At 35.7% G+C, this 16,281-nt stretch overlaps 1 protein-coding gene across 1 annotated transcript in view; it reads right to left on the reverse strand.

The window, feature by feature from the left end:
* LOC149562329 (glycosyltransferase family protein) overlaps nucleotides 1-16,281 on the reverse strand; it is a 97,934-nt gene that overhangs the window by 23,825 nt on the left and 57,828 nt on the right. The window contains exons 7-9 of the mRNA XM_089825851.1: nucleotides 8,050-8,113; nucleotides 7,754-7,811; nucleotides 7,572-7,658 (exon numbers count right to left, since the gene is read on the reverse strand). Coding sequence (XP_089681977.1) covers nucleotides 7,572-7,658; nucleotides 7,754-7,811; nucleotides 8,050-8,113 — 209 coding nt within the window. The remainder of the gene's footprint in view (nucleotides 1-7,571; nucleotides 7,659-7,753; nucleotides 7,812-8,049; nucleotides 8,114-16,281) is intronic.

Consider the following 16,281-nt stretch of genomic DNA (forward strand, 5'->3'; position numbering starts at 1 on the left):
TACACCATTCTTTATTGTGGATTCAGAGTGCAGATTTATGGTTTCAGCGTTACAAATTGATTCTTTCAGTTGGGACGTGATTCATTGCAGTCTTACGACTACCATTTGCAGCAGTTTGGCATCATTGTTGGATGTAAGCTCCTTGGAACTGCATTGGATTTATTATTTGGCTTTATAAATCAGAAATCTGCCTGGTACGATTTATAGCAATTCTGATTTGGCTATATGTTCTTATTTATTTTCAATCTCCTCTCATGTTTATTGTTCATTATTCATTACTATTGTGAAAACTATCAAAAAACACAAAACAAAAACAAAACCTTCTGCAACTTCTGTCTATTCTCAAAGACCATCAAAGAAATCATAGGAAAATATAGTTTATTAATTTAAAAACTACAACAGATCAGCAAGGGCATCTATCAGGGATCTTTCACGAGCTATGTTGACAAATTCTAGAGGTGAACACCTTGTGTTCAAATGTTAAGAAAATTGTTGGAATTCCATTTCCTATTGTGGTAGGCCCATATTCATGTGCCTCCAGATCAGATGCTCGGAACCTAGTAAAAAGTTTTGAAGGCAAGATCAAGTTGTTAGATTATGAGGTGCTCAAGCCTCAATATGATCCTGTAAATGTTGTAAAGGATCATCTAAAGTTGGGGTACGCCTATAGGCACATCTTGGATATTGAAGATTTATGGTCTGGGTGTCTCAACGAGTACCAAACTCGGGAGAGATTTTGGTCAAGGCTAACTATTAATGAAATAAAATTGTATAATGATTATTTTGATGTCTCTGATCTTGCAGATGATGGAGCCTACATGCACCCTACGTCTTATGAGAAGATCAAGAACACACCAATTCTGTCTACTCCACTTGCTGAGCCAGTCATTGATACAATGGAGGCTCTCATGCGAGGGATAATCAAAAGAATAGACAAATGGGTGGAGTGGACCTGTGCGAGGAAGAAAAGGACTAGAGCTACCAGTTCAACAGATGGAGTGTCAACAGGAGCTTCCCAATCAGCTGCAGTTATGACCACAATGAACACTACAACAACATCTGCTAGGCCATCATAATCCATTGGCCAAGCAGGAGACCAGCCTCCAAAAAAGAATGTGCCACTTACTCCCACCTGCGGAGTTGGCCCTCTTCCGAACATTGAGAAGACAGAAGAGAAGGAAGATTTCACGAGCTCTCAAAAGATAATTTCCAAATCAAAACATTGGATCTTGGCATTCCAGTTCACAACTCGTGGAAGTCCACCAATGAAAAGATTGAGGACAAGTTGGGGGAGCTAAGAGCAGAAAAGGAGATATTGAAGGCCTCCAACAAAAAGTTGGTAGAGTACATAAAGTCCACACTTGGGACTACCTCTTCCAGTCAATTCGACCCAATTGCGGAAGAAAACAAGAACTTACTGCTCAAGTTGCGGCAAGAGAGACAATTCGAGCAAGTAGACCGAGCATGGGTAGATCAAATAAAAGCCCAAGGTCCTCCACTAGTTGAGAATCTAGGGAGCTTGGTACTAGACACTCAAAAGCTCAGAGAGGCTGCCTCAAATCATCAATCAACCATCCAAAAGGCAACGGACAAGTTGATAAATCAATTGGCCCTTCTACAGGAAGTGATAGATATGAAGACCAATGTGGCCATTGCTCACAGGATCCTAAAGACTAGTCAAGAGTCTCTATTCCCATGGATGCAATCCTTGGAGTTTATCATTGAAAATTCTGTGAGATCTGTAAGTGAACTCAAGGATGTGCACGACCTGGTGCAAAAGATCATTGACAAATTGTTTTAATATTTGAAGATCTTGCACACAGAGTCCTTTGTGTCTACTAATGGCAAGCTGGTAGACATTGAAAGAATGAAGTCCAAGTTCCTAGCATTCATTGACGAAGCTATTGACCCACTTAACTTCCAGGTGGCCAAGATCCAGGAACTATCAGCAACTAATGCACTCATAAAGAGGCAAATGGAGAAGTTCCAATCAAGGGTGGCCAAAATTGATGAACTTACTAAAATGCATGATTATTGGATGATCAGAGCCGACAACATCCTCACTCCAGGTGTCAAAGAGCCGAAGCTATGAAAGCATATAGGGCTAAATCAGTTACTTCTAAGAAGGCATGATGATTTTGATGCTTCTCCAGACATCTATCATTCTTCCCCTCTTCCTTCTTTTGTCGTCATTCTTGGCATTTTGCTAAAACTCTGTAACGGACAATGATTCGAGCTTGTCCTATTTTTAGATTATTTTGTTCAAAGATGCTTTGTTGACCAATCATCCAATGTAACCGGCCATTTTGAGAAGGCCTATAAATGTAACCTTTGAAGATGTAAATAAGTAGGGCAAAATTTACTTTGGGCAAACTCCTGTAGCTGGGAAAACTGTGTGAGACTCAGTCCATTTTAAGTTTTGTTGTTCATTTAGTTTGAGTGGTGTTTAGAATGAATGTGGTAATGCTGAAAGTTGAATGAATGTGAATGAACTTGGCTTTATTTCCTTCGTTCAATAGATTGTAAGCTTTACTCTTTCCAGCATGAACATGTCTTTTGTTTGTTGTAGTTTGTGTGTCTAGTTTAGTTCTCTGCATAAGGAGGTTGGGAATTGGTAAGGGGGCAGCTGAGGAATAGACAATCCAGGTATTGTCAAAACCTTGGCTAACTCTGTAATCTGAGAATTACTAGTTTTACTGTATTTCCTTTCTTCCTGTTGTCGTAGTTAGTTCTGCACGTTTCCATCTCTCTGCATTGTTAGTTTGAGTAGATTGTATATTGTGAGATAGTCCCCCTTCTTTGCCTAGGTTGTTTAAAGTGTTGAGCAACTTGGTTTTTGCTTCTTCTACTCTCTAGTTAAGAGCATACCCCCAAAACCCGAAAGACAAATTCATTGCATATCTTGCACTCATTAGGGAGTTGTACCTTTCAATTCAGGGGTCTTTTAGATTTCTACACTGACCCATTCTGTTGTCAACTTTTGTGTTTTCCATAATCCTTTGGGCATATAAAAATTCAAGGTATAAACCAATATATCGAGGAAGACAAACTGTTAACCAACAACTAGAATGTTCAGTTTGCCTCTTTGGGCCCCCATACCAGCCACAATACGAACTAGTTTGTGCTCCCAAGTTCGGTCTGCATGTGGTTCAGGAATGGGTCTGGTCTAAAAGGGGCTGGTTCAAACCAATCCAAACCCAGTTCGAGCCCGAGAAAACCAGATCTAAAAAGTGAGAACCCAACTAAACTAGCAGTGAAATTGGTCCTGCATACAGTCAAAGTCAGCACCAAGTTGTTTTTTGTTGCAAATTTAATGATTTTTTGACATCCACAATCCTAAAAAGTGGATTCTAAAAGCTTATGTAGACTTTTAACTCTCATTTGTGGTGTGCAAATAGGTTATTTTCTCTTGAGTTGAACCAAATAGGTGGTTAAGAAAAATTCTGGTTGTGCAAGGAGTTGGAAGATTGATTTGTGGATCTCCTTCAAGTGTTTGCGCCTCATTCCTACACCTTTGCAAGCTTACAATGAGTGGAAAATGTAAGTTCTTTTTCCATTTTCTTTTCTTTTTTATTTTTTTATTTTTTTAATTTCTCTTTCATTATCCATAAGATCTACCTATTTGTTTTAGAAATTTTCATTCTCTTGGTTTTATATTGAATATATACATGATTTCTTGCACTAGAAAAAGAACTACAATGGCATCTACCTCTTCCTCTACAAGCAAGACTGAACAAAGAACCGAACCACATTCTAGTTCTCTGTGGGAAGTATCTTGATATTGTAAGACCTCTTCCAAGAGGTGTTGCATTCCATTGGAAATTTCAGGGCTGTGATGTAGAAAGGAATAAATAGTTCATATTATCATGTAGTAGGCTATTTGAGTGGAATCTCAAGAAGAGGAGTCGCAAATGCCTTGGAAAAAGATGCACCTATACCAAATGAAATGGTATTAAGATATATTGTGGAGCATGAAGCAACAGAAGAGAGAAAAGCACATAGACAAAATACAACCATTGGCAATAAAAGTAACAAAAAGAAAATGGAATGCAAACCCCTTCTACAAATGTTGTGATATAAGACTCTAGCCCTTTTATACTACCCCAGTCGGCCCTAATACTAAAACTAAGCACCTGTTACACACAAAAGAAAGGGACCATTATTGCCAAAATTGATGTGGCAACATGCTTATTGCAAATGGGCTGCCTTTTACTGCTGTTCGCTCTCCATACTAGAAGAAGATGTTGACAAGTGCCAATGAAGCTCCAAGAGGGTATAAGGGCCCTGGTTGGATAGAAAGGTCAAGGGAATTGATGATGCATTAAAGCCCAATGGGATTCATGGGTTGAGACAAAGGTGTCAATTGTTTCAGATGGGTGACAAGATGCAAGAAATCGTCCCTTGGTCAACGTCGTGGTGTTGTCCCCTAAAGGGGCAATGTTTTTGACATCCATGGATTGTGACGGGCAAGTCAAAGATGGGTCATTTATTGCTAATAGTATCACCTCTATCATTGAACAAGTGAGTGCTCGAAACATTGTCCAAGTCATAACGAACAACACAAGGAATTATAGAGCTGCTGATTTGTTGGTTGAAGAGCGATATAAGCATATCTTTTGGACACCTTGTGTGGTCCATTTACTCAATCTTATGCTACAAAATATTGGAAACGCAATTGGCTGGATCAAACAGGAGTATGAAGAGGTTGACGACATCTACATTTTCATCACAAACTACCACGACTCAAGCAATATTCAGATCATTCTCGCATTTGGAACTACTAAAGGTAAGTGCACTTGAACGCAAGTTTGTAAATTTGATTTTTTTAAATCAAATTAGTAATTTACAATTTCTAATTTTCATAATTTGATTGTGTAATGTGTATTCTTTTTTATAGTGTCTCTAATGGTTGTATTTTTTTCACTCTACTTTATGTTATAGGCTGAGACCCATTTTGCATCAAACTTAATCATCTAAAGACAACTTGCGCAAGTGTAAGTGGCACTTTGCAATATGGAATTCAGCAAAAATTGGTCTATATAGAGGCAAAGCAACACTGAGAGGGCAACCAAAATAGAGCAAAGGATATTGGACGAGTCATGGTGGGAACATGTGGAGTTCTCATTAAGTTCACCAAGCCCATTATGAGAACGTTTCGGTACACTGACATGGATAGGCCTTGCCTTGGAAAGACCTATGATGGCATAGACTCAACGCTTGAGAAGATCAAGCAAATTGTAAATGTAAAAGAGAAAGATCCACAAGAAACATTCTTCAAACAATTGCAAGCAATTGTTGTAGAACATTGGACAAAATGACCACTCCTCTAAATTTGTTTGCCTATGCATTCACACTCAAATATTATAGCACCCAATACATTGATCTACTAGGAAGGCTGCCACCATATAGAGGATTAGAAGTATTTGATGGGTACAAGACAGCATTTGAGAGACTCTTTCTTGATGATGATATGAAAGATTCAATTACTGATGATTTCATAGGGTTTGTGAGTGCAAAAGGTCTATGTAATGATGCTCTTTATAATTGGTTTAGGAAGGGTGTTCATAGTTGGCAGTACCTCCATAGTCAAAGATTTCAAGCGTTGCAGCCCCTTGCAATCAAAGTTATCTCACAAGTATGTTTTATTTATTTTTAATAGTTTACTTTGTCTTCATAAATTACTAGTAATTATTATTTTATAAGATTAATGATTTTATTTTAATTGCTTACATTATCTTGTCTTCATACATTGCTAGTTCATCAGCGTCAGAAAGAAATTGGAGCACATATTCTTTCATCTACTCAATAAAGTGTAATACGTTGTAATCAAAAAGAGCAAAGAACTTGGTATTTGTGCATTACAACTTGCAACTCGTCTTGCACAAGAATAAAGAATACATAGAAGAGGAAACAAAGAGGTGGGATATGAATGTAGAGCTTGTAGACTTGGAAGCTTCCATTTCTCGGCTTGCATTTGATGAACTTGAAGATTTTGACACCAATAAAACTATTGGTGCAGCTAATCTCATTGGCCTTAACTCTGTTTGTGAGTCAACTAATGCCAATGAAGAAGAAGAAGAAGAATGTCAATAAACTTTTAATCCATTAGTTGAACTTAATATTATGATTTATCACTTGACATTTTAATGTTTTGAATCTTTAATGTTTAACTTGAAGTATATGATGATATGATGGTATGATCATAATTCATGATGCTACAATTACAAGTTTATGGTGTTAAAATGTATTTTTGATACTATGTGACATTCTAATCTTAACTCATGCTTCTAGGCTTCATAAATATTTATATCTATAATTTTTACATTTTTTTTTGTAATAACGAACCCAAACCCTTTTCAAAATTTTGTCATACCGGTGAACCGTCCTTTGAACCCGAATTTGAACCCAAACCCAAACCAACATCTTAGTTTTTAGATAACATAAAAAAAATCCTAATAACCTTTTAGAAAATTTCATTCTCAGTTATATTCTACATAAGTAGACTTCTCCATTTGTAAACACTCATTTATGAATAATAAAATATTGTAACGGGCAACACTTTTTAGTCTCCTCATTGGTCTTAACATCCTAGATGTAGTTAGTGTCAAGTTCATGGAATTAAAATATTGGAACTCCAATACTTTAAGTATTGATGCTCTTCGTGACAAGTTTGAGGGTTGATGTTCATAGTTAGTTTTACTTCCATGGCCAATCATACACACCTACAACCTCTTGAGATCAAAAATTTATTAGTAGTAACTTCTATGTATAAAGATTATCTTTAAAGTTTCATCTATGGTTGAAAATTAAAATACTTATAAAACTTCAAGCTGTGACTTTGTCTTCAACCCATATGACATTGATGTCTAATTAAACATGGTTGATTGTTTTTTTTATAGATAAACATAGTTGATTGTTGATGAGCATTATTATATTTGATTTTAATAAATATCAATGAATTCAAGTTTGACAAACTGACATTGTAATATTTTATGCAGGTTTTGACTGTAATAAAATGCTATGTGGTATTCCGTATTTAATTACTGCGACGAATATGTATACACTTATAATTTATATATGTTTATGGACAATCCCAAAAAAATTCTTTACTAAACCCACAAATAAAACTTGAACTATTACCACAATTGACAACTTAGCGATAATCATAACACATCTATTCTCCTTTAGCTAATGCCAAATTGCAATTTTTATTTCATTTATCAGATAACATATATACCATCTCCTAATTTGTATTGTTTGAAATACCGCTGTATTAAAATTTAGGATTCCAAAAGTCCTGGGCTTAGAAAAATAAATATAGATGGCATGTCTAGTCTGGACTTCAACTTTCAAATATTTCAAGAGAGAGCTATGCCGTACTCATCACTTGATCATGACTTTTGTTTTATCTGTTATTAGTTCAGCTTCACAAAATCCTCAAGTCTTGAACCCTCTCACAATTAGACCTTTAGTTTTGTTAAATGGCATTTTCTAAAGACAAATTTAGTTCCCTTCCAATATTAAAATGAGGTCAGACAGAGTAGAACAAATGGCGCAGGGTAGAAACTCACACTTCACATTTATTTAGACCAAAAAGTTTCCTGAATATGCATGTCTGTCCTTTTGACTTGCAAGCTGAAGTGCATGATTGGCCCTTCCTGTTGCAATCATATGACAAATTAAGCATTTAAAAGAGTATTTTTATTTAATAATTGCTTAAAGCTGAAATTCAAACTATGCAACACAAGCACACCTTGCTATTACAATGGATATGTCTGAAGATTCTTCTTCAGAATGAGGCATAACAAGACCTGATTTCAGATATCCACCAAATACAGAGTAATCAGTAGATGATAAGAAATTGTAGAAAGTTTATGTATCTTGTATGATATAGAGTTTATTGAAAATGTAGTCTAAAAAATTGCTAGATTTAAAGAATAGAGCTGTTACTTTTCTGGAAAATATGAACATGCATCAGACCCATCCACCATTTTCTTGAGAGCCACAAATTTTAAAATACAAGACAATGAGTAAAAAAAAAATACTAACCAGATGAGTTTATTTGTGAGGTAAAGCAGTGATGCATTTCACTTGCATAAGCATTCTCATGAATCTGCAACCACATATAAGAGGAAACATGTTTCTATATGCTGGACAATCCCTCTCACTTTTTCTTTGTGCATAAGAATGCATGAACGTACACTTTGCTTTAAATTGTTTTAGTATGCAGAGCAGCAGAAACTTATCTACATGTAAATAATGACAACTTATTGTGATATATAGGAAAAAGAAACAAAAATTCAACTGCATGGTTGAGCTTGTGATAATTCGGCAGTCAAAGAGATTGTTGTACCCACATAAAAAATTTGCATTGTGTCAATTTTAAAGCTAACATCTATTATTTTCCCAGGTACATGTTGTGCTCAGGTCTTGTCAAATTGGTTTTGTCTTAATTGTTCCTACGATTGTGAAATGATGCTCTTGAAGTTATCCATCATGGCAAAGGAAAGGAATCCCTCAGATCATATTTCCTTGATAGAATCAAGGTCAAGGTAAAATTTTGTAATGTCCTCTCTCCAAAGGAAGACTTACAAAATAAATGATAATAAAGAATCAACATGAATAGATTAAGTCTATTATTAGTATAATAATATGATATATGATTATATAATATATCATATCAATATATAATATATCATATTATTGATATATAATTAATATAAAAATAATATAATATCTAATATATATAATCAAGGTTACCAAAAGTCTCTGAGATGTGGAGGTCTCTGGTACCGGTACGGCTATTTTTGAAATAGGAGATGGGGGTACTTTAGGAGACAGCAATTTTTTTTAAATATAATTTAAAATTTTAAAAATTCCTAAGAAATACCAGTCATAGCACAATGTTTTGAAAACAAGAAATACCATAGAATCATAACATACTCATAGTTAAGTTATTAATCATAATTTTAATACATTATAAGTTTGCGCATTTAAAAAAACACATTTCATATCATCGTATCAGATTAATAAACTGAGATTATCATTAGATCCATTACATATTGAACTTCAAAAATATATAGTGCTAAGTTTGATGCTAAATCGCTGATATGCAAACCAGAAACTGAACTATAAACAAATATCAGAATCTATCTACTATCTAGAATGATGATAATACTATCAATATCATCTACTCCACAAGGCTATCATCATCCATCTCAAGGTCTTCAGCTATGGTGCTATCCAAAAACTCATCACTCTCCAACTCAGTTCCTCTAATGGTAGTACAACTGGAGGCAATTCATTAAGGCCATCTGGTTCAACCTCATCTTCCACCATGCTTGTAGCATCTCCTTCATGTGCAATTTGGTCCCATTTTGTTGAAGAACCCTCCATATATGTAGGATCAACACGAGAGAGAAGGCAAAGTGTGCTATGAATGTACACCAGGTTCTCTGCTTTCTTTGACCCCAATCAATTCCTCTTTAATGAATGAATAAAACCATAAGTACTCCAATTTCTCTCACTAGCTGAGAACTAGCCACTTGTGACAGCAATCTTATTGCAAATGACTGCAACTCAGAAGTATCACCTCCATGGTTCCACCACCATTCTATAGGGTCTTTCTTTGCTCGCATATCATATAAAGCTTCCACTGAAGCAAAATCACCTTACCCACAAGAAAATTTATTCCATTGACTCCTTATAACTGAAGCCTTGTTACCTCGACCATAAATTTGTTTTATTGCAGCCCACAACCCCTTCATTAACTCTCTATCCTTATGTGGAGCCCTCTTCCTAATCGCTTTTGTATTATGCCATTTAGGATTTAAGGCATATGTTGCACAATGAAGTGGTGTATTCAATTTATTCCATCTTCCATGTAGTTTTTGCTATGTTGTCGAATTCGTCCCCTGCTGCCCGGATTCGGGTCCGGGTCCGGATTCATCCCTGGGTTCTCTGCGGGTCCGGGCAGGGTCCTTAGTTTTGACTGTGGATTCATCTGGGTCCTTGCTGAAGCAAACCCAAAGGAACCCACAACGAACCCGGGGCTAAAACAACTTTAAAGAGTGTGTTTTTTTTAATTGTTTTCTTATGTAACTCTCAAAGGAACTTAATATAAAACATTTCACTCATCTAATCCCTTATGTCAAGGAGGAGGACGATGATATAGCAGCCTATGGGATTAGTGGAACCAGTTTGGGTTCCAATGATGAAGATCTAGATATAGTTGCAGTTGGGGATGAAACCATTGATCCCTCATTTTATGATGATCCTTTTGACCCTTGAAGGGCATTTGATACTATGATTATTGATAAACTACTAAACATTTGTCATCTATCATCATGTTTCAAACTTTATTATTTGATGAGCTAGTCTTTGTTTTGCAATTTAGTAATTCAATATATTATTTGATGAACTAGTCTATGTTTTGCAATTTAGTAATTCAATGTATAATTTTCTTTACAATCATGAAGATAGATTAATTAGCGAGTATTTAATGTTTTTAGATTCAGGTAAAAACAAGTTTTGAAGGGACCCAAAACCCTTTGGCATTTGGCATTAATCAATGATCAAGCAACAATTGTTCATATTGTGAAATGACTTTGTTTTGCAACTATGCATGTTTCTCTTCTGTGTGTGTGTCTATATATATATATACTCACGAACCCACCCATGAACCCAAATGGGAAAAAAAAATTTGCTCGAACCCACGAAACCGAACCCGTCTCCAAACCCGAATCGGCAACTTAGAGTTTTTGTTGATGTTTTGTAGCTTTACTCCGATAAATCACATCAAGAAATATGTGTGTGTGTGTGTGTGCATACATACATACATACATACATATATAAATTAGGAGACATTGCATATAATTATAAGAGTTTTAATATGATAATGAATAGACATGTCCCATGAAGGGACATGTCTATTCTCCCACTCTCTTATAAATATAAGGAGTGGCTGCAATTGGAAAACACATACCAAACAATGGCAATGCTATTACACTTGCAGCAATCCATGAAACTCAACATGGTATCAGAGCCAAGTTATATCCGCTAGAAATAATTAGAACTCTTGAAAGCACAATGAAGATTGTAGATAGGAAAAATTGAACTCTGAACTTGTTTGCACATGTGAAAAATCTGCAACAAATTGCAGTCAGAGCGGCCTACGGATGGTGTAATAGTAAAGCTAACTTGGAGAAGAAAATAGTAGACAAAGATCTAGGTTAAGAATATGTAGATTGCTAAAGATTAAATCATTGAATTGTCATGTTAATAATGGAGCAAGTTTCTGCCAAACTCAAGTTCCTATGTAAAAATAAAAAAATGCCGAATAGAAATCTCTATGTTTCGTGGAGAACAGAGAATATATATTTTGGAATAAAGATGACCAGAATGAAAGGTTTCAGAGATCAAAGAAAGACAGTTCTTTAGAGAGAGCTGGTAAATGTGAAACCCACGCTTCTTACACCATCACAGAAACCAAGTTAACAGTCCTGGTTGAACCATGAGACATGACATGGAATAGAGTCGTTGGTCACACAAGGGAAAGAGGAAGACATGGGAAGTGATAAGTTCTTGCCGAACGCCACATACTTGGAACAAGCGGAAGAAGAAAGTTGCTCCTCATATTTCTTATCTGAGACCATGTAATGATAGAAGAAATAGGCAAAATAAGAAAGGAGGAACCACATGGAATATCATGGGAGGAAAAGTACGAAAGGATTGTGAGGGAAGTTAATACATTGAAAGGTGTGTCTGAGGTGTTAAATCATTGCCAACATGGACAAGAGAAAAAGTGAATTTCATGCACCGAAAAATAAAATGGGAAAAGTCATATTTGAATGAGGGGTTTTTTAAAAGAACACAAGTCACTATTGACTGATCGGGGCAAAAACAATTTGACCCAATGTATTGACTTGTGAGCACCTACGTCAGCGTGACATGGAATGTAATAGGGGAGAATGATATGTTTATACAACACCACGATAACTACAGCAAACAGGAAATGAGAGAGAAAAGGAGGATGTGGCACGGTATGCAGATTTGGATGTCATTTGAGAAATATGTATATATGTAATGATAACCAACCCAAAAACATATATAGTAAGATACATAGAATACAGAAAGAAATTTCCCATAGGAAAAAGCACATCTTTCATAGTAATAGAAATAGTATGTGTCTAGACATTTCCTTTGGAAAGGTGATAAAGGAAAAAATGGATCGATTCCATTACATGCTAGACTTCCCATGCAACATAGACCTTGAAGTGACCAAGGTACGTATTCAATACTTAGTAACTATTATATTGTCCTATATAAATATCCTTGCACTAAAAAGATACTAAGTGAATATTATGGAAATAAAGATGACTACCATGTAGGGAAATAGAACATATTATTAGTTGATAATAATATGAGTTATAATAATATTTGTATAAATGTTTAGTAAGAAATATTTACCAATATTCCAAACACTTTTATACTATAAATAAGACTTGATCTATTGAAATGATCTTATCATGCAGAATTATTATTCTTGGGTACTATAGTAGTCTCTTTCTTATTTCTATACAAACTATATACCTTGATCTTTTCCTCCAAGATTGTTCTTGCAAGAGAAAGAGGGAGATTGAGATTCAGAGGGAGGCTAACATTTCAGACAACCTTGAAAGAGAGGGAGCATATAGAGGATATGATATAGTCAACCTTTGGTAATCTCGGTCATATTGATTTGGTGGGAATAAACCATGTTGAGATGGATTCTCCAGTGATTAATAATTTGTAGCATTCAAGAGGATTGTGATTCATGAATATATCTCGTGACTATGTGATTTTAATGGGCCTACCCCCCTGTGTACATCATGAGGTAGTGACGACTTCCAAAGGATGTCACCTATATTTGCAGAGGTTATTGAAAGGTCACAATCTTACAATAACTTAATTTTCTATGATGATGGATATCTTACCATATCTAAGTAGATCATGATAGAGTATACTTTTGTATGTTGAAAGTTTTTATGGTAAACATTATGAGAATGCGTGACATACCTTATAAATATTTTTGAGTATATGGTGAATGTTATACAAATTGATGTTCTAGAATCCATTACACAGAGTATGTAGTGAATATCATACAATTTGATGTTCTAGAGGCCATTACTCAGTACTTGGTGAATATCTTACATCTCATTCTGGAGGCCATTACTCAGAGTATCTGGTGAATATCATATACTGATATTTTGTAGACCAATACTCAAATGTGATATAAAAAATGGTAAATGTCATATGTTGATATTTTGCAGACCTACCTACTTGAGTACATGGTGGGTATCAAGCGTTGATACTCTAGAGACCATTACTCAGAGTATTCAGTGAATATCATATATTCTGAAGGCCAATACTCATGATATCAAATGTGATATAAAAATGATAGATATCTTTTGATCAAAGATATCCTTAATCTTGCCGACTTGATATTACTTTGAGGTAACACGTGTGTTTATCCTCCCTAGATAAGAGCGAGTGTTGATGTTCGGTAGCTTCTCTCGAATAAACCTATATATAAATTATATATGAGATTTAATTTATATATATAAGTTTATTGTAATGTGAGAGAAATATATATATTGGGATTAAATTTTTATTATATTAATGATCTAACTAATAAATAGACATTTCTTTTGTTCTCAATTTAAATAAGAGGTCGCTGCCATTTGGAAAACACATACCAAATATTATGGCAGTGCTTAGTACATTTGCAGCAATCTTCGGAAAACCAACAGCTTTTCTGCTATCAAAGGATACAAAGAAGGATCTCTAGCATCTATTATTGTCTTGATTCTTTCATAAATAGAATCCATTTCCTCATCAATCTCCCCCAACCATGGCCTATATAAGTTTGCAAATTTGATCACCTCACAAATGGGCCTAATAAATGCCACAACAAATCTAACATCAGCCCAAAAGTAATCATCACAAATCAAACTTCTCACCTCAGTAGCAGTATCCGATGTAGACTATCTCCAAGAAGCCCATGCATCACTAACCACGGTGGAACATAAAGCTCCCTTGACTTCACAAAGGCAGTCAAGAAGAATAAATAAGATGCTAACCTTGTATCAGCTGGCTTCAAAAGTTCCACTTTGGCAAATTTCCGATAAATTGCTTGCATGAGGTGATGATTATAGATGAACATCTGAAATTTTCTGCCCTTTTCTATGAGATCTGAAATCTACTGAAAATTGCCAATATTTTTTAGTGCATTATTTAGTGAATGCACACAACATGGTATCCAAAAAGCATGCTTGTACTTCTTTTGAACCATTAAACCTGCTGCTTTACAAACAGGGGCAGCATCAGTGATAACTTGCACCACATGTGATGCTCCAACCTCCTCAATGCTGTCACATAAATGGTTATGAAGAAAATCAGCATTATTTTCTTGTCCTATGCAATCAATTGCCTTCAAGAAATAAGGCCCTTTGCTACATGTTACCATGACATTGAGTAGGGGATGATTCCTAGTATTTGTCCACCTACTGCAGGAGCACACCTAGGAAACCTTCATTTTTTGGTTAATTGTTGGCTTGTAATTGACTCTAGCCAGGTCAAGAGCATAGGTTAGTTTGTTTTTGGACTTTAGAAGGTCATTTGCATTGTTGCTAGGTGAGTTGGTCATTAGGACTAAGGTCACACAAATAGCTATTGTTAGTAGTTAATTCAATTCCTTATTGTTTAGAGGTAATAGTGAATTTGAGTCTTTAAATGTGTCCTCGCACATAGGATAGGTAGGAAAGATGCTTTAAGGTCATTTATGATGTTTATACATCGACCTAGAGGGGTTTGAGGTCCTAGAAACAAGGGAAATGGCATGAGTGCAAAGATGCCAAATGTTGCTAAAAAGTTGTCATAATGTTGCATGCAACTCAGTTACCTTGGATCCCCTAAATATGAGGAATGGCAAATCCATTCAGATGGCCTAAAAACTAGGAAAAAGGCATCTACTACTTGTTGAAGACTCAATCTCGAGTCAAGAAGTTGAGTGGTAAGGATTGTAAGAAGTTTTGTGAAGACAATAGTGACTGTGACAGTTATTAGTGTGCAGACCGAGCATTTTCATTTTATGTGGTGTTATATGGATTGAAAGAATCGATCTGACAATTGGATAGTGATCCTAGGTTGGTGTAGAGAGTTTTTCATTCAATAAGCAAGTTGAATAGAGTAGTTTAGGAGTGTTAAATAAATTGTTTTTAGTTTTGACAGTGTGCTGGTCCTGAGAAGACAGTTTTTGTTTTCATGGCTCCCACTTAAGATTCAACCCTTGAAACTTTGTAAATGTGGATGAATCTTAGAGTGGAGCCATTGTACATGATGTATAGCAAGTTAGGAGTCCAGAGGATTCATGCTACTATTTTTAAACTCAGGCCCTAGGCAAGCTAGGAAGGCCCGATTAGAGGTTTGACAGTGCTGAAAGCAATGTTTAGGTGCAGAGAATGAAAGGGAGGTACGGAACAAGTACGATTCCAGGAAGGGAATAGCCATAACTTGACATAACCTGGAGATTGAAGTCTTACCTATGCTCCACAGGGATGTGTTTCCTGGGGTTTTACCCTCATACCCGTACCGGGGACGAAACGGGGATGCGGGGACAGATTTTGGCTGTCCCCTGAGTCGTCCCCTTTTTGGAAAATTCAGAAACGTCCCCGAAATGGCCAATTTTTTTTGGCAAGAAACTTGGGGACGGCCAGTAGTACCGGTGACGGTTTTGTCGCCCCCTATCCGTCCCCGAAACTACTGGCCGTCCCCTTTTTTCCAGTCAATCTGGTAAAAGCAAAACACCCTCAAAAAATCATTTTGTAATAATTGTTTCTGTCCATGTGGTCCCTAGTCGTCTTAAAGACATAATAACAATATGCAACCCATATTTGGTCCATTAAAACACTAACTCTTCTACTCATTTTTAGATTTAACATACTTGCTAAGAGGAAGAAAAAAACATAAAAGCAATAGCAGCAGTGAGCAAAGATTGTGTTTAGTGAGGAAAGATTGCGTTTAGTATTTACTAACTATTTTAGTTGGACTTCTCTTTATTTCATTCTGATTTCAGCATGATTTTTGCTATATTTGTATGTTGATATTGTTATAATGGAAGTACTTAGTATTTGCCATTTGATAATATTCCATGTATTGATCTTCTAAAATGTCCATGGTGAATGGTTTATCAATGTTATGATATGCATATTTGAATTTTGTGTCTCTATATAAAAAAATTCT

This window comes from Cupressus sempervirens, chromosome 4 (assembly GCF_028749045.1).
Source record: "Cupressus sempervirens isolate cs-2001-9-10 chromosome 4, ASM2874904v1, whole genome shotgun sequence".
In the NCBI taxonomy this organism is placed as follows: domain Eukaryota; kingdom Viridiplantae; phylum Streptophyta; class Pinopsida; order Cupressales; family Cupressaceae; genus Cupressus; species Cupressus sempervirens.